The sequence below is a fragment of the Sorex araneus genome, chromosome 3, assembly GCF_027595985.1.
Source record: "Sorex araneus isolate mSorAra2 chromosome 3, mSorAra2.pri, whole genome shotgun sequence".
NCBI lineage: Eukaryota > Metazoa > Chordata > Mammalia > Eulipotyphla > Soricidae > Sorex > Sorex araneus.
In genome coordinates this window covers 238,944,669-238,962,295 of record NC_073304.1, presented here as the reverse complement: position 1 = coordinate 238,962,295, position 17,627 = coordinate 238,944,669, and the positions used below count along the sequence as shown (strand labels likewise).

Here is a 17,627-nt window from a genome sequence, read left to right as displayed (position 1 = left end):
CCAGAACAGGGAGAATAGGCTGGCCGTCAGTGACCAGTCTATGGGCTCAGGTTTTCAGTCTCCCGAGTCATTGAAGCGAAACTCCCTTTTGTTAGTTTAAGTGTGTTTTAGTCTAGTTCCGACTGTGTTTCTTCTTTGATTTATGTTTCCATTCTGGGTTTGGGGCCAGTGGTGTACTGTGTTCAGAACCCTATGGCGTGCGGGGATTAAACCCAGGCTGGGCGTGTGCAGAGCAAGCACCTCCTGCTGTCCTGTGCCTGTTCTGTCCCCACCTTTCCCCACAGTGCTGGGGGTCTCGGCCCTGCCCAGGGTCCTTTCCCACACTGAGAGCCACACCCGGCAGTGCTCAGGGATGGAAGCTGGGTCAGCCACATGCACCCCAAGTGCCCTTGCCGGACCGGAGATGGATTCTGTACAGTCTTCAGGCTCCTTCTCAGGAAGGAGAAAGGGGCCTCACACCTGGGGAGATCATCTGCCGCCTTCCAGATGTGCCCTCCGCGATGGCTGACCCAGCCCGGGCCCACCTGCTGCTTACCGCCCCTGGAAGGTCAGAGACAGAAGCTGTGATTCACAGTGACAGGGGTGTCCCTCAGAAGGCTGTAGCCCAGGGTCCTGTTGGCTGTTGGTGTGACAAAGAAACCGAGTTCAGAGAAACCTTCAGAGAGTGAACCCAGACTCTTGATGCCGTGAATCTAGCTCTGGCTTCTAAAATGAGTGAGCAGGAGGGGCTGGAGTGATAGCACAGCGGGTAGGGCATTTAATTGCCTTGCACGCGGTCGACCCGGGTTCGATTCCCAGCATCCCATAGGGTCCCCTGAGCACTGCCAGGAGTGATTCCTGAGTGCAGAGCCAGGAGTAACCCTTGTGCATCGTCAGGTGTGACCCAAAAGGCAAAAAAAAAAAAAATGAGTGAGCAGGAGTTCAGAGCAACACCCTTGGACCAGAGAGGGTGGAGTTGAGTGGGGTCAGGCTTGGGACCCTGGGGCAAGGCGTTGCTGAGGACTGAGGGCCTTGCCGATGGGGCCTTCAACCCAGCCCAGAGATCTGGGGGTTCCTTGGGAACCCATCAGATGACACGAATGGTTCCCAGCCCCTCTCCTCTCCTTCCCTTTATTTTCATTAAACTTTCTGGTTCACTGAGGCCTTCTTCCTCTGGCACATAGGATTTCACCCCTTGGGAGAGACCCCAGGATTCCTCTCTGGCTGCTTCACAGCACCCGTAGGACCCCTGAGGGGGTCAGTGTGTGACAAGTGGCAATGAAGGAGGGATTCTGGCTCCGTGACCCTGGGCTGATCCCCTCACACCTGCTGTACAGCCCTCTGGAGCCCCTCTAACATAGCCCAAGGGGCACAGACATCCTGAATGTTTATCTTATTTTACATTTAGGTCCACTCTTGTTTTGTTTTGTTTTTTCTTTTTTCTTTTTGGGTTACACCTGGCAATGTTCAGGGGCTACTCCTGGAATTACTCATGGTGGTACTCGAGGGACCATATGGGATGCTGGGGCTTGAACCTGGGTCAGCCACGTCCAAGGCAAACATCCTACATGCTTTACTATCACTCGATCCCCTTGGTTTTGTTTTCGTCTGGAACCGTACCTGGTAGTGCTCCTGGCTCTGCTCTCAGGAATTACTCCTGGCGGGTTCTGGGGACCAGATGGGGATGGAATGCGGGTAGGTCACTTGAAAGGCAAATGCTCTACCTACTTTACTGTCTCTCAGAGACAGTGAAGTTCACTTCTCAAACGTCCGGGTCCGCTTTTGAGAAGGGAAAAAGCAAAACTTGTCAGAGCAGTGAACCCTGAGGTAAGGTCAGGGGGCCTGAAAATCACGACCTGTCCGAGAAGACATTTCAAACTCCCTGTACAAAAGAGGCAAGATTGGAAGTGACCTTTGTCCTATTGGTGAAGACCTTTGTCTTCAGAAAGGAACCCTGGGTGGAGGAACCCTGCAGAGGGTTAAGCACCTGCCTTAGAAGCCTGTGGTCCTGGCTTCCCATTCCAGTGTTCTTTATGTGCCAGGCATGATTCTAACCCTACCCTCAGCACTGCAGCACTTTCCAGTCACTCTGCAGCTCTGTGTGTGTGTGTGTGTGTGTGTGTGTGTGTGTGTGTGTGTGTACGCGCAGTTGGACGACTCTGGTCATCTCAGCAGCTGCAAAGATGTACATGTGACTTCACCACCTCTGGCAAGTATGTTTGTGTGCCAAAGTACCCTAGGGATGGTGTGTGTGAACACCACAATTGAAGGAGTGCACACCCCAGCAAGCACTGGGCATCACGCTTGCACCCACAAGGGAGGGCTGGGTGATAGTACAGGGGGAGGGCACTAGCCGGGTTTGACCCCTGGTATCCCACCTGTCTCCCAAGTCTGCCAGAATCTGTGGTTTCCGAGTGCAGAGCCAGGAATGCAGTCACCCCTGAGGATTGCTGGGTGCAGCCCCAGAACAAACGAACAGAAAGGAAGCCAAGTTTAGCAGGTCACCATAAGCCCAGAAATAATTGTGGAGGGGCCAGAGAGACAGCCTTGAGGCACTTGCTTTGCTTGCCCAGGGCCAGGTAATCCCCAGAGCACCCTGGGTGGCTCAGACAATGTCTGACATTGCAGGGCCTTCACATTGGCGGGCCCCTGAGCACTACTTGGGACGCCCCCCAAAAGTAAGAGCAAGGACATCCTCTGGCGAGGTGTTTTGTTATTTGGGGGAGCAGCACAGTGGGTGAGGGATCCCGTCCAGACTCCGCACCCTGCGTGGCAGCTGACAGCATGTTGGGACCCTCAGGGCTGCCCGGACCCAGAAGTGTCTCAGCTGCCCTTCCAGGACCCTGTCGTGGTGTGGTCGTCCACAGCATTGCTGACCCCAGAATAAGTGACCTGGGGGACGGGCACATGCTGCCCTTGGAGACTCTTCTGTCTTGGGGCAGTTTGGACGGAGCCAGCCTGTACACCTGAAGGCCGCACGTTGGCCTTTGGCCACACCCTGTGTTCAGTGAGGCCCAAGGAGGCTTCCGTGTGGGCCCCCTGGGCTGCCGTGATGCTCGCCTCTACGCCTAGTCCCCACTGTGGGGACGAGGGGGATGAGGAGCAGACGTGCAGCACAGGCACCTCCAGAAGCCAGCCCTGCCCCTGTCTTGTTGCAGGAACACGTCGCCGCCCCACCTGCTGCAGCCCACAAGACGCGTGCTCAGCTCAGGAGCAAGCCAGCTGTGCCCCTCAGGTAAAGCTGCTTTGGGGAGAAGCGTGTGGCCAAGAGCTTTGCACTCTGGCTGCGTCTTCGTCACACGTGTGCCTGCAGGCCACTTCCAGCCCCACACCTAGTCTCACCAGCATCATCCCGCGTGTCCCCGCCCTGCTTTCATCGTGGGTACATTTTGCTACATAACTTCACCCACCTGAGTACTACTATTAGGAGATTGAAGTACTCTGCAACCCCCCAGTCATACTTGACTGACCAGACCCCAAGTCAATGCTGTGTAGTTCAGGGGTGTGAGGGTGCCCGCTGTGTGCACGGGGTCCAGCCTGGGGTCTCGTGTATGGTCTCAGAGCGCTCCAGCCCTCTGAGCTCTGCCGGCCCGCGATGGACCATGGGCCTCTGTGCTCAGGCCCCGTCTGTGCTCCCTCAAGCACAGCTGCTCCCCGGCCCCCACGAGAGGGCCTCCCTCTTTCCTACTTGGGCCACTCCTGGCCCCTCAGGAGAGACTGCAGTGCCCGGGACCCACCCCCGGCCTCCATGTGGGAGACTTTCCAGTCATCTGATGTGACCCAGGCCCCACGCTACATGTGGGGAGCTTCGGGGCTCCTCCTGGCAATTCTTGTCCAACCAGGCTGGTGGTTGCGTGTGTGGCCCTGAGGGACAGTGCTGCATGCTGCCCAGGAGCCATCCCCCTGCTCGCCCCGCCAGTGTCCTCATGGGAAGCAGGGCTCTGGGCCGCGTAGCTCTTCCCTGGCCCTGCTGGCCCAAGTCTTCCACAAGTGAGGCCTGCCTTGGCGGCCCTCCCTCCAGCCTTGGCATTCGGCCTTCCTGGAGGCCGAGAGCACCCTGCAGCCTCCCGCCTCCCGCACTCGCTCCTTACTGTGTGCGCTTGGTCCCGTGGCACTTCTCCTGCGACAGTTGACTCAGGAGGACTCTGCTGTCCTCGGCACTCGCTTGACACTGCTCCCGAGGGAGGGGCCCAGAGCCTCCCTGGGATGCTCCTCCGGGGGCCTGGACTCGGCCGGGTCCTGAGCCACATTGTGTGGCTCTGCATGATTCTGGTTTTGGGGGGTTTGGGTCTGTTTCTTAGTTGTAGGGAGCACACCCGGTGGTGCTCAAGGCTGACTCCTGGCTCAGGAATTATTCCTGGTGAACTCAGGAGACCATATGGGGTGCTGGGGATTGAACCCAGGCTAGCCGCATGCAAGGCAAGCACCCTCCCCACTGTCTTATGACTCCAGCCTTTCCTCGTGGCTCTGGTCGGGGGAGACCCTGTGCAGGGGCTGTGGGCCAGGTCTGGTCATTTTGCCCTGAAGAGCTGAGCCCCAGGGACCACCTCTGTCATTCCCGAGGGCCCCACACCGGCCTGCTCAGGGGCTGATGTGAGTCAGGAGGCCCCTCTCCCAGAGGTGGGGTGCACTTTGGGGACTGCCTGCAGCGCATGCATCCTGGGAGCCCTGAGTCGAGGGCTTTTCGGAGGTGGAGGGGGGACATTTCCCTCAGACGGAAGCTAATTTCCCTTTCTTTGGATGTCCACATGGGGCTGGGAGAAGGCCAAGAAAGATGCCGCAGCAGCCTGGCCTGTGCCAGCCACCCTGGACACAGCCCGTCATGCACGCACACACACACAAACACACACACACACACACACACACACATACACACATACGGTGGCCCAGGCGCAGGCCGGCACGTGGGGGGGGGGGGGCGGTGCTGCAGCTCCAGGGGCCTGCGGTATTCACAGATCACTCCTGGTGGGGCTCGGGGGACCCTCTGGGATGCCGGGGTCGAACCTCATACAAGGCAGTGCTGTCCCTCCAGCCAGCACGGCATCTTGCTGCGCCTAGTGTGTGTCACTGTGCTTTGCCCCAAGGGAGCCTCCAGCCTGGTGCTGTCCCTGCCATGGCACTGCCCGAAGGGACTGGCGGTGTCCCCAGCACCAGCTCTTCTCCTCCCGGCCGTGACAGCCGTGTGGGGTCCTCACAATGGCCCATCTCCCCCGGCCCGGCAGGAGGACTGCGGCATCCCCACTGCCAACACACACCGATGTACCCCCGAGAAAGAGAGCCAGTCTCCAAAGCCAGGCTGCGCCCCGAGTCCCCCTGAGAATGGCCACCCGGCCCAGAAACCATGCTCTCTGGCCAGCAGCCCCCTCCAGGACGTGTGGAACATCCTGGACCTGGGCTCCAGCCCCTCGGACTTCGCCTCCCCACACGACTCTGCTCCAGGTAGGCGGGGCACCCACACCCCCTGGCTCCACCTGCACCTCCCATCCACCCTGGCACCTGCATGGGGTGCAAGCGTACCCCTTCTCTGTCCTGGGCCTGCATAGGGCGTGGGACCTCTCTGAGGCCTGTCCCAGCCTGAGGCCAGGCCCATGGTGGGGCCTTGATCCGTCGTGCCCTGTGGGAACAGCCTGTGGCCCCCTGTCCTCTGGGAATAGGCCCTGATGGTGGGAATAGGCCACGGCGCTGGGCTCTGGGAGGTAGAGATGGTACCTGCAGTTCTGCCATGCAGGCCATGCCGGGTGAAAGGCCGGCGAGGTCATGGCACTTGGTGTCCCCACCAGACTACGGTGCATACGAGCCCAGGATTTTCTCTCTCAGAATCCAGGTTCATGGACAGCCAGGGCTGATGGGCTCCATCATGTGTGTGTGTGTGTGTGTGCGCGCGCACGCTGGCTGTTGAGAAGTGCTGTCAGGTCCTCCCAGGGCAGGCTCCTGGCTGCTACGTGGCTGTGCTGTTCTGATCCCCAAACCACCATGTCTGAAAGCCCCCGAAGAGCAGAAGACACTCAGTCTGGGGTCTGCAACGTGGAAGATGGGCCCCGGTCTGGCTGCTGAGAGTGGGCCCCTCGCTGTGGCTGTCGGGCTGCTGTTGTGGGCGCAGGAAGTCCTGGGTGGTGCTTTGTCGCTGCGGCTCTTCCCTTGGAGCATCCCTAGCCCTGGGTTTCTGGGCTCAGAGCGTCAGTCCCTCCTTCGTGTGCTCCTGGGCCCTTCGTGGCCGGGGTGGTTGCAGAGGCTCCCAGGGGCATTCCCGCTGTTCTGGGCGAGCATGGCTGTGTGTGTCCTCGGGTCAGGCTTCTCCTGCCTGTGTCTCTGCTGGAGTGCCTTCTGCCCACGAGAGTGGCCGGCACCTCCACACTCTGGCCATGTGCCCTGAGCCATGACAGGAGCGTCCTCCTTTGCCTCTGGACGGCCCACACAGGGTCCAGACTGATGTGGCCTTCCTGAACAAACTTAAAAAATGGCTCCATGGCCCCTGGAAATGTGCTTCGTGTAAATGAGCGGACAGCCCCACGCCAGTGGCACCCGAGCCCACGACTCGCCTCCACCCCACTCTGCCCAGGGAGGCAGCTGCTGAGAGAGGCTCACGTCCAGGAAGGGGACAGAAGTATCCCTGAGTGCCAGAGCCTGGGCGTCTGGGCTCTGCAGCCACCCCGCACTGACCCAACCAGCCCGTGTCCCTGCTCTTGCGCTGATCTGGCGGCGCCTTCCATTTCTCGGCTCTCATGAGGTATGTGGGGGTTCTCTCCAGCGGGCCCCAGCGTCTCCACCCCCACGCACCCAGACAGCTGGAGCTATTTGAGGGGTCGTGGCTGAAGATATTGTCCCCCTAGAAGTGAGCTCGTGCTTCTCCCATGCTCCCATCACTCATCACACTTACCCACACCCCACACCCCTTCTTGGATTGTTCTGGCACCTGCTCTTGAGGACCCCACTCCCTTCACAGCCCCTCAGGGTTCACATGCCTTTTATTTATTTAGTTTTGCATTTTGGGTCACACCCAGCGATGCTCAGGTTACTCCTGACTCTACACTCAGGAACTACTCCTGGCAGTGCTTGGGGAACTTATGGGATGCTGGGAATCGAACCCAGGTCGGACGCGTGCAAGGCAAATGCCCTCCCCGTTGTACTATCACTCCGGCCCCATGGGACCCGTGCCTTTGATTTAATTTGGTTTGGGGCCACACCCAGTGGGTAGTGTTCAGGGCTTACTCCTAGCTCTGCACTCAGGGATCACACCTGGTGGTGCTCTCGGGACCATATGGGATGCCGGGGATCAACCCTGAATCAGCTGCGTGTGAGGTAAATGCCCTGTTTGCTGTCCTTTGGTGCCAGCCCCTCACAGGGCCTTTCCAACGGGTGGGTCTGAGCACTCCTACTGCCCCAGGAGACTCACATGGTCACCGTGACAGTCTTTTCTTGAAGGGGGTCTTGGTGGGGAGACTCTGAGCCCCTCAGTGTCCTGACCCCTGACCATGCGAAGCTCCGACTGCAGTGGAGGGTTGCTCTGCAACTGCCTCACCACCATCTCCTCACTAAAACCTCAACAGTCTAGGCAGGGTCACGGCCGGCCCAGAGCAGCACCCGCCAGCTAGAGCCCGGCAGTCTGGGAAGGGTCAGGGCCGGCCCAGAGCAGCGCCCGCCAGCTAGAGCCCGGCAGTCTGGGAAGGGTCAGGGCCGGCCCAGAGCAGTGCCTACCAGCCAGAGCCCGCTGCCCTGGACTCAGTGTCCCGTGCTCAGAGCCATGGGGCTGCCCCCATTTCGGCAGGGCTGCATGCTGGGCTGGATGGTGTTCTCTGAGGCACATTTCACAGCCAGGTCCTCGCAGAGAGCGAAGCTGCCGGCACCTTGCCCAGCTGCACCCGTGTTCCACTCACAACCTCACACACATATCCAGGCAGATTTCAGGAAGAGCGGTGAGAACTTAAATGTGCTAGACAGCAACATAAGGAAGAGGTCATGGAACTACCCCTGCAAAAGGGGTTAGAGAGAAACGTGTGCCAAGCTGTGGAGCCCCTCACCCTCAGGTGAAGGTCCGTAGACTTCCCATGAATAACTGCCTGGCAAGTAGCATGGCCTTTGAGGACCCTCATCTCTGCAGCTCTGAGTAGTGGGGATGTCCAGGCCTGAGTAGAATCACCACTGTCCATTGTGGAAGCGCCTCCACCAACTGTGGGAGCATCTCCAACTGTGGGAGCACCTCAAACAACTGTGGGAGCACCAACGCCAGTGTGGGCGCACCTCCACCATATGTGGGAGCATCTAGGCCAACTGTGGGAGCATCTCCAACTGTGTGAGCACCTCAGACAACTGTAGGAGCACCTTCCCAACTGTGGGAGCACCACTGCCAACTGTGGGAGCATCTGCATCAACTGTGAGGACATCGTCAACTGTGGGAGCACTTCCACCAACTGGGAGCATCTCCACCAACTGTGGGAGCACCTCCATCAATTGTGAGGGCATCGCCAACTGTGGGAGCACTTCCACCAACTGGGAGCATCTCCACCAACTGTGAGCGCACCTCCAACTGTGGGAGCATCACTGTCAAGTGGTAAGAGCATCACTGCCAACTTGGGAGCATCATAGCCTGGTGCATCACCCACATCGCCCCAACAACTTCAGCTACAAACCTGACAATGACAAAGGGAAAGTGGAGCCGTGTGCACTTGAGAGAGGGGAGCAAGCCCTGACTCCGGCCTGCTGAGCCTCACATGCCCGAACACGTGTCGCTCTCGTGCACATGCAGTGAGTGGGGTGGAGTGGGGTGTCAGGACTCCCTGGATTCTGGCTCTGCAGGCCTCCTGAGGGCGTGGGCTGCGCCTCTCTGAGGACACTCAGCGGCCAGGAGGGAAATTGGGAGCCCGGACGCACCCCTCCACCTGGAAGCTGCCCGCTGCTGTGCTGGGAGAGAGCTTGCCACGTTCTCATGCCAGGCACCTGTGCTGGCAGGGGTATGGGGCTGCCTAGCCCTCGAGGAGGTCACGCAGTGGCATGAAGCGCAGATGGGGTCAGTGCTCAGTGGCACCCGTCCCTCCTCCCCGAAGCGCTTTCCCCCCTGTTCCCGGTCTGGCCTTGTGTCTGGGACTTGTGTCTAGCCAAGGGACCTGCGGACAGCGCGAGTGGAGCAGTCCGGGTGGACGATGTGCCGGCCTCAACCCCCTGGGCCATGCTTGCTTGGTGTCACATGAGGCATCACGATAGACTTACTGCAGCTGGGAGCTCCCAGTAAGTGTCATTCCAGGGGGACGGCGGGATATGCTTAGTGCTGAGTTTTACAAGTGACTTGTCATCCAGAAAGTCACAGATTTGTAAGGTCCTTTTTTAACCTCAAAGATAATCTGGTTCAAGATTCTTAAGCAATGTGGCAAGGGCCCATCATACACAGATTACTCATCTGGTCTCCCACTCGGGTCCCCGTGAGGCCGGCAGCTTGGCTGGGGCATGTGGACTTCAGGTGTCTGACCACGTGGCCCTCAGTGCCCACTCGAGGGCCCAGTCTCTGGAGGCTGCCCTGCCTTGGCTGGCAAGCACCAGGCCCCCGACCCATCTAGGGTGTTAATCTGCAGCCTCTGGGCTGCCAAGTGCACCCGTGGCACAGAGTAGGTCGTGCCTGCTGGGGCAAAGGCACCAGGCTGGGTCAGCACCTCCCTGTGGCTAAGGCGTTCCCAGGGCTCTAAGTAAAAGGTCACCCCCTCCCGCTTCCTGCCCATTTGTGCCACTGTCCTGCACTACGGCCGAGTCCCTTGGCCTCAGAGGCTGCACGATTTCCTTGGTACCCCTCTGTCACCCGTCCCCATATGTGGCATCTGATGGGGCTCAGCGCCCAGCTTCTAGGCAGTGTCCACTGCCAGGAGCCTGCAGTGGGGAAGCTAGCTCGGCCACTGGGCTGGCCAGGTGCTGCCGCTGTGGGCGGCGCCGCTGAGTGGCATGAACCTCTGCTTGTGCCAATCTGATGGTGCCTCAGTACTTCCTTCTACCTATATCTGCAGCTTCTGAGTGACAGATGAGTTCCCTGCCCCCACAGGTGGTGCCAGAGGGTCTCAGGCCATTGGAAGGATCTGAAAACTCGCACTGTGAAGGAGCAGGCGGTTGGAATCAGGCCTGGAGTAGGGAGACCGGAGAGGCCCTAGCCTGGGCAGCAGGGAGGCAGAGTGCCCCCTTATAGTCCACGGGACCTGAGAGGGTTTTGAGGCTGAGTCCAGCGCCCCAGCCACCAGAGTGAGGAAACTGAGGCAGAGGGCCCCAGCTCCACACTCCTCCATCCTCAGGGATAGGCCTGATTACACAGGGAGGGCAGGAGGAGGGCAGTGCCCAGGTCTCATGAGGAAGGGAGGGCTTCCGTACCCTGGACACAGCCTCCTCGATCCCCCAGAGTGTCCCTAGAGCCCCACATCCCGTTTCCTCCTGGGCTGAGGCCTCCCACCCGCCCTGTAGGCCAGGCTGTGTGTGGGGAGCATCAACTGAAGTGTTCCCGAGACTGGCGGGAGGGGTATTCCGCTGAAAATTGTTTCACCGTTCCCAGTTTCAACCTCCATGCCGTACTCAGCTGCTGCAAGCAGCCCCTCCCATGCTGCACAGGGAGCCGCATGCAGCCAGCTCAGTGTGTGTACACGTGTGTGTACACGTGTGGGTGCACGGTGTGTAGGTGTCTGTGGGGATGTGGTGTGTGTGTGCGCACACCACTGGGGATGTGGTATATGTGTGTGCGTGTGCATCTGGGGGGGGGGGCCCACAGAGGACCCAGTGCACTCGCTACCTCCCCCCGCACTCCGTGGCACTGGGGTCACCTGCAGCAGTGCCCCACATCAGTTGCTCTGACACTTGCCTGAGGTCCTCTGTTACCAGTCACCAGAGCAGGGCAGCAGTCACCAGGTGGCCAGTCAGACCCCAGGACAGTGGCCACTGGCTGGGCTCTGCCTATGTGAGGCCTTGGGCTTGGCTGCTGGTTGTGAGCCCAGCAACAAACAATAGTGCCCAAGTCTCCCCGCTGTGGCCTGCTGGCAAGATGGGGTGTGGGCACATGGTGGGGCTAGCGCTGGCTGGCAGGGAACACAGAGGTCTGTGCAGGGTGGGGTCTGTGAAGGGGGCCTGTGAGGGTGGGGGTCTGAGGGGGAGTCTGTGAAGGGGTCTGAGGGGGAGTCTCTGAAGGTGAAGGTCTGAGGGGGAGACTGTGAGGGTGGGGGTCTGTGAGGATGGGAGTCTGTGAGGGGGGGTCTGAGGGGGAGACTGTGAGGGTGGGGGTCTGAGGGGGAGACAGGGTGGGGGTCTGAGGGGGAGACTGTGAGGGTGGGGGTCTGAGGGGGAAACTGTGAGGGTGGGGGTCTGAGGGGGATACTGAGGGTGGGGGTCTGAGGGGGAGACTGAGGGTGGGGGTCTGAGGGGGAGACTGAGGTTGGGGGTCTGAGGGGGAGACTGTGAGGGTGCGGGTCTGAGGGGGAGATTGTGAGGGTGGGGGTCTGAGGGGAATCTGAGGATGGGGGTCTAAGGGGGATACTGAGGGTGGGGATCTGAGGGGGAGACTGTGAGGGTGGGGGTCTGAGGGGGAGACTGAGGGTGGGGGTCTGAGGGGGATACTGAGGGTGGGGGTCTGAGGGGGAGACTGAGAGGGTGGGGGTCTGAGGGGGGTTCTGTGCAGGGCAGGGATCTCTGCAGGGCGGGGGTTGGCAGGGTCAGGGTTCTGTTCCTCCTCCTTGTGCCTCCTTTTCTCATTGGCCCTGCCAGTCCTGCCACATAGACAGGAGCAGGAGCACTCACGGCCTGGACACTGTGGCACCTCTGTCACTGGGTTCGAGGCGTAGCCCTGGGCACCTCACAGCACCGTGGATGGTCCTGGTGGTCCCCACATGGCAGGACCCCTGTGCTAAACCCCTGACCCTGAGGGCCGGGCCCTGCCGGAAGGACCCTGACCCAGACCTTATGAAGACCAGGAATGTGCATGCTGACAGGGTGAAACCCAGCGGCCTGCAGCCTCATGGCTGAAGGAGGCAGGAGCACCTGAAGGGCTGGGCCTGGTGGCATCCGCCTGCCTTTCTTGACTCTAGAACCCAAGATTGAGGAGTATTTTGCGAAACCGATGGTCAAATAGATCTTTGTTAGTTCTTTCCTTGAAATTGTTATGACGAAATGCAGCTGCCACTTAGGACAAGTGTCGAAAGAACTTTCAAAAGAGCCCGTTCTCCCAGACAGCCCTAGGCTCACTGCACGCGGGGGACCCGGGTGCAAGGGCTCGTGCAAGGAAGGGCCGCACGGGTAGATAAATGGGCTGGGCCAGGGCTCTCGCTGGGGTCCCTCTGGCAGCATGCCAGATCCCACCCAGACATCACTCGTCAGCTGGGCAAGTGGGCAGAGGCGGCGCTGCCAGTCGTGGCTGCTGTGCCCTGCAGACCGCCACGGGGCATTTGTCCCTGCACCAGCTCCAACAACAAGCCTAGCCCTTGTGGTAGTGCCAGAGGTTGAGTGGGGCTAGGCCGCAGGCAAGGCGGGTGCTTAACCCCTGTGCTCTCTCTGGCCTCCAAGCAGTTGTTAAAAAAGAATTGGGGGGCTGGAGAGTTAGTACCGTGAATAGATCGAGTTGGCCATGCACAGGGCTGACCCCAGCATTGGTGCCGTCCCCAGCACCCCATATGACCCCTCAAGTCCTGTCAGGAGTGAGTCCTTAGCACAGAGCAAGGAGTAAGTTCTGATACCACCAGATATGCCCCTATCACAAAGAGCGAATAAATAACACCGTATCACTGCATCACTGTCAACACATATATATAAAAAAAAAAAGAATTGGACAGAGAGATCATACAGTGATGAAGGCACAGACCCAGCTTCAGTCCTCAGCACCCCACAGGGCCCCTCAGGTACTACCAGGAGTGATCCCTGAGCAGCTCTGGTGTAGCCCCAACCTCAGAATACAGTTTTAAAAAGACAAACATTTCCTTTTCCTACCACAATGAAAGGGTCTGAAGCCGAGTATAAAGGGGGGAGTTGGGGGCCAGCCACATGACAGTGGGGAGGAGTCTGGGTTTTGACTCTGACACCCCGTGTGGTCCCCCCACCCCCTTCCCCGCCTCGAGTGATCCCTGAGCACAAAACCAGGACTAAGCCCACCAAGTGGGGCCCAAACTCCCTCCGCACATCTCCAAAAAAGAAGGAAAAAGACAAATATTGGATATCTTGCTTTGCTGTTTTGTTTGGGGGCCACACCCGGAGATTCACACACTGCTGGTATGGCGGAAAGAACTGCACAGAGAAAAAGGCAAGAAATCGTCACCCCTGAACCTGTCCCGTGAGAAGCACCAGCAGGCGTGCTGCGGGCAGACGGGCTGTGCGGGGCTAACCCACGACTTCCCTGCTCAGAACACAGGACCCGTGGTGCAGGAATGGAGATGGGCCAGGGCTAGACCAGCTCCACCTGCTGAACAGGCCAACTGAAACAGGAACAGGGCACAGGAAGAGGCAGGAGGACAGGCCAGAGCAGACAGCTGGACAGTTTTGCAAGGGCCCTGGGAAGCCAGCATGTTCGCTGTGACGTCTGCGTCGGGTCTGTCTGCGTCGAGTGCAGCGTGGAGCTGTGCGTGTCTGGCCCAGAAGCCAGCAAGGAGGAGCTTTACCTGGAGCAGCCCCATGGTCCAGGCGTGGCGGAGCCAGGAACAAAAGCAGAGATGCCACGGAAAGTCAATCTTCGGGGGACTGCAGCGCCACAGACCTTCGGCCTAATGGCCTCGCTCAGCATCTCAGCATGTCTTCCCTCCTCCTGCCCTGAGAAGTGGCCCTGGGAAGGAGCTTCTCCTGGAGGGGTCCCTACACAGACAGCGCCCCCAGCAGGAAGACCATAAACAAGGACCCCCACAGGTTGGGAGAGTGGGGCCAGGGCGATGGACGGATGGAATGTACCACGACTTGGTGTCCATCTTTTCTCTCACAGTCACACTTGCACATTGTCACTCTGACATGTTATACATCCTCACATTCTCACATGTCACATTGTCACAAACTGCCACACTCTCACAGACTCTTACATACTCTCAGTCTCACCTAGTCACACACCCATTCACATGCTCTCACACGCAAACTAACATTCTCACACAGTCACATTCTCACACATGCTTCGCATGCTCTGTTTCCAGTCACCTACACACATTCTTACACCCTGTCACTGACACATTGTCATACACACATTCTCACACCCCATCACCTGCTCTCATACATCTGCACATTCACACACATAGTTTCACCTTCTCACACATTGTCAAACACCCATCACATGCTCTCATGTTCACACATTGTCATCTACATCTTCTCAGTCTCACATTCTCACACATTGTCAGTGTTACAGTGTTGTCACACACTCACTGACAATTATCATACTCACATTCTCAGGCATTGTCACTCGCATTCTCAGAAATTGTCACTGTAACATACTTTGTCACAGCCACTGACATACATTGTTTGTTTTTGTTTTTGTTTTGCTTTTTTGGGTCACACCAGGTGATACTCAGGTTACTCCTGGCTCTGCACTCAGGAATTACTCCTGGTGGTGCTCGGGGGACCATATGGGATGCTGGGAATCGAACTTGGGTCGGCAAGGCTATCCTCCAGCCCCAACTGACATACACTGTTATACTCGCACAATTCTCACACACTGCCATTCACATTCTCACAGGTTCTCACTGTCACACCCTCAGTAGCATCTCAAGAGCAGAGACACACTCACTGGGGTGGTAATTACCCTCCCCAGGGCACTTAGGGATCCTCAGGGAGGTCATTAGCCTGCGTCCTGCCCTGGAGGGAGGGTTGTCCCTTGACACCTGGTTCTGTTTGAAGCGCTGTGCTCAGCCCTATACTGGCCGGGTGGGCAGGGAAAGTGGCGGGGCAGCAGTGCTTCCTCACATGCACCTACCTCATCTGCTCCACTTTCTCTCTCATTTGGGGTTCTGGGCCACTCCCTGCCCCCACCTCTGTGCGGGGAAGACCCTGCATAAGGGCCAGTACCAGCCCCGCTCTCCTGAGGGCGTCCTAGCGAGAGCCAGGCCTGGGGCCCTCTCCGCCTGCGGTGGCCCATGCAGTCAGACTGGGCAGCACAGCCAGTGTCTGTGCTTGACGCACAGCCTTTGCAGAACAAACTGGAAAGAACTCTTCCTTGAAAATGTGCTTTCTGGGCCACAGCAATAGCACAGTGGGGGTGGGCACTTTCTTTGCATGCTGCCGACCTGGGTTCCATCCGGCATCTCATAGGGTCCCCTGAGCACCACTGGGAGTGATTCCTGAGTACAGAGCCAGGGGTAACCCCTGAGCATCGCCGGGTGTGGCCCCCAAACAAAAGTGCTTTCTCTGGGAATTTCATGGAAGGGCTGCAGATGACTGGCATGTGGGGGGCACTGGGTCTTAGCTGAGTAGGGGTGAGGTGGAGAGAAAGGAGGGAGAGGGAAAGGAAGAAATAAAGAGCAGGGGATGGGGAGAGAGGGGGAGCAGGGAAAGAGAAGGGGAGAGGGAGTAGGGGAGGGGCAGGGGGAGGTAGGGGAGGGAGCATGGGAGGGGATGGGGAGTAGGCGAGGGGGGTCAGAGGAGGGGAGGAGGAGGAGGGGAGAGGATCAGAGGAGGGGAAGGGGAAATAGGGTCATCCTTGGTATTGGGTGGTCATCCATATCCGCCGGCTGTGCTCGGCCTGTCCCCACTGCAGGCACCCCAAGGTCAGACTCCCCTTCCCCTGCTGCGCCTGCAGTCCTTAAAGGCACTACCAGATCTGGCTGCTGCTGGCTCTGTCTCCTCCCCTGCCTGGCGCCCACATGCAGTGCACTCCTAGCACCCAGCACCCGGCCTGTGCAGACGGGTGCTGTCAGCATGGCTGCCTGACTCCGGTGGCTCGGCGTCAGGGTTAGGACCCGCAGCAGCACACAGGGGGCGGCTGAGATGTGGGGTTTGGGGCGGGTGGGGGTCCCCTGCACCCTGCACTCTGGGGTTGCACATGAAGGCTGAGGACCCTGGGGCGTGGGGTTCAGAGGGGGTGGGGGTCAAGGGCCTCCATCCCTAGACCCAGCCCAGGAAGGTGCTGGGCCAGGGCACAGCCGGCGAGGGCCCTCCTGCCTGGGGCAGGACAGTCTGGGGGACACAGGGCCCTGGCGCCCCTGGGCTCAGGGTACCAGCCTTCCCAAGGGCCAGAAGCCCTAGGGGCATGAAACCCACACCCAAGGAAGCCCACAGGGCCTGCCCAGAGCCAGGCTGGGGGCACCCGCAAACCCCAGCAGCCAGGGTGTTCCCAGCACCCAGATAGCTGGAGCGGCACCCAAGGGAGAAGGGGCTTCCTGCCCCAGCCCTCCCCCTGTGCCAGCCTGAGCTGGGCTCACCTGGCTCCCAGGCGGGTCCAGGTTCTGTGTCTCGCTGTTGGAGTTTCCAGTCCGAGAGACAGATGTCGGAGCTTCATGGCGGGACGCTGGGGTGGTGCCGGAGTCCCCGGCGGGCTCTGCAGACACGCTCTCTCCCCATGCAGAGTTGGTGCCAGCAGCTGGGCCCACCAGGACCCCCTCCTGCAGCGGTCAGCCTGCCTTCGCACTCCAAGGCGTGAAGATAGACCCACAGGCCAAGGCCAGGCCCCCCAGGCCCCTCCGGCCCAGGCTTCGTCCTCAGAGCCTCCTGCCGCCCCCCAAGATCCGCAACTACAACTTCAAGGACTGACTCCCTGCGGCCCGCTCCTGCCCACCCGTCCCCCCAGTGCTCCAACCTGTGCTTCACTCTCCACGCTGGTGTCTGCTCATGAGTGTGTGCGGCTGGGGCGGTGAGCCCCTTTCGCCCTCGTCCTACTTGGGCAACTGGCCTCCGCCTGACCGCCACCACCCGACTGTCCCTGCCCACAGCCACCTGCGTGCTGGTGGGCGTCAGCCCGTGGACACAGCGTGGGTGTAGGTGACCCTGCCTGGAGTCAGGCGGCCCCCAGCAGTCCCAAATTCCATCGGGCCTCTCTGGCCCTCTCAGCCCCCACCTGGACATCTCTGCAACTCTCACCCCGCCTGGGGCACAGACGTGAGGGGCCGCCCCAGGATGCAGTGCCAGCGGTTTCCACTCAGGGGACTCCAGTCCAGGCCCACCTTGTGGCGCTGCCCAGCTGGATGCATCTGGCGTGTGGGGGGGACAGAGAGGTACAGAACCCCACTAGGCAGTGCCTGGAGAAGGCCCTTCCACCTGCTGGAGCAGGAAGTAAGCAGGGTGGGGTTGGGGGGTCGGGAAGGCCCTGGAGTTAGGGGTGGTCCGCATGGCCCAGACTTCTAGAAAGGTCTTAAGCAGGAGGAGAGAAAGCCAGAGGAAAGGTGGTCCTGATAAGCCCCTTCAATAGGCCCCTGATGGGAGTCCCGGGGCGGCGACTTGGGGAAGGAGACAGGAAGTGGCGGCGAGACTTGGGGGAAGGGAGCGCCACCCCGTCCCGGGTCCCAGGTCCCTTCCCCAGTGAGCTGGCACCCTCCGGCCTCCCCGGCCGTGGCCATGCGGCTTCTCGGCCTTCGAGGGTCATGTGAGCCGGGGCGCCGGGCGGAGGGCGCGCCCGCGCGTCTGCGCGCTCGTGGATGCGGGTGGCCACGTGCGCGCGCGGCCCTGCCTTTGTTCGCGCCCCGCCGAGGGGCTTCCGCGCCGGCCGGCCGCCACATGGCCGCGCCTCCTCCCGCCCGCCGCCC

At 60.0% G+C, this 17,627-nt stretch overlaps 1 protein-coding gene across 3 annotated transcripts in view; it reads left to right on the top strand.

Annotated features, from left to right (window-relative positions):
• Positions 1 to 17,627, top strand: part of CCDC57 (coiled-coil domain containing 57) — a 49,091-nt gene that overhangs the window by 29,985 nt on the left and 1,479 nt on the right. For all 3 annotated transcript variants that reach the window (XM_055130081.1, XM_055130082.1, XM_055130083.1), the window contains exons 17-19: positions 3,138 to 3,214; positions 5,202 to 5,418; positions 16,454 to 17,157. In XM_055130081.1, coding sequence (XP_054986056.1) covers positions 3,138 to 3,214; positions 5,202 to 5,418; positions 16,454 to 16,638 — 479 coding nt within the window. In that variant the 3' untranslated portion in view covers positions 16,639 to 17,157. The remainder of the gene's footprint in view (positions 1 to 3,137; positions 3,215 to 5,201; positions 5,419 to 16,453; positions 17,158 to 17,627) is intronic.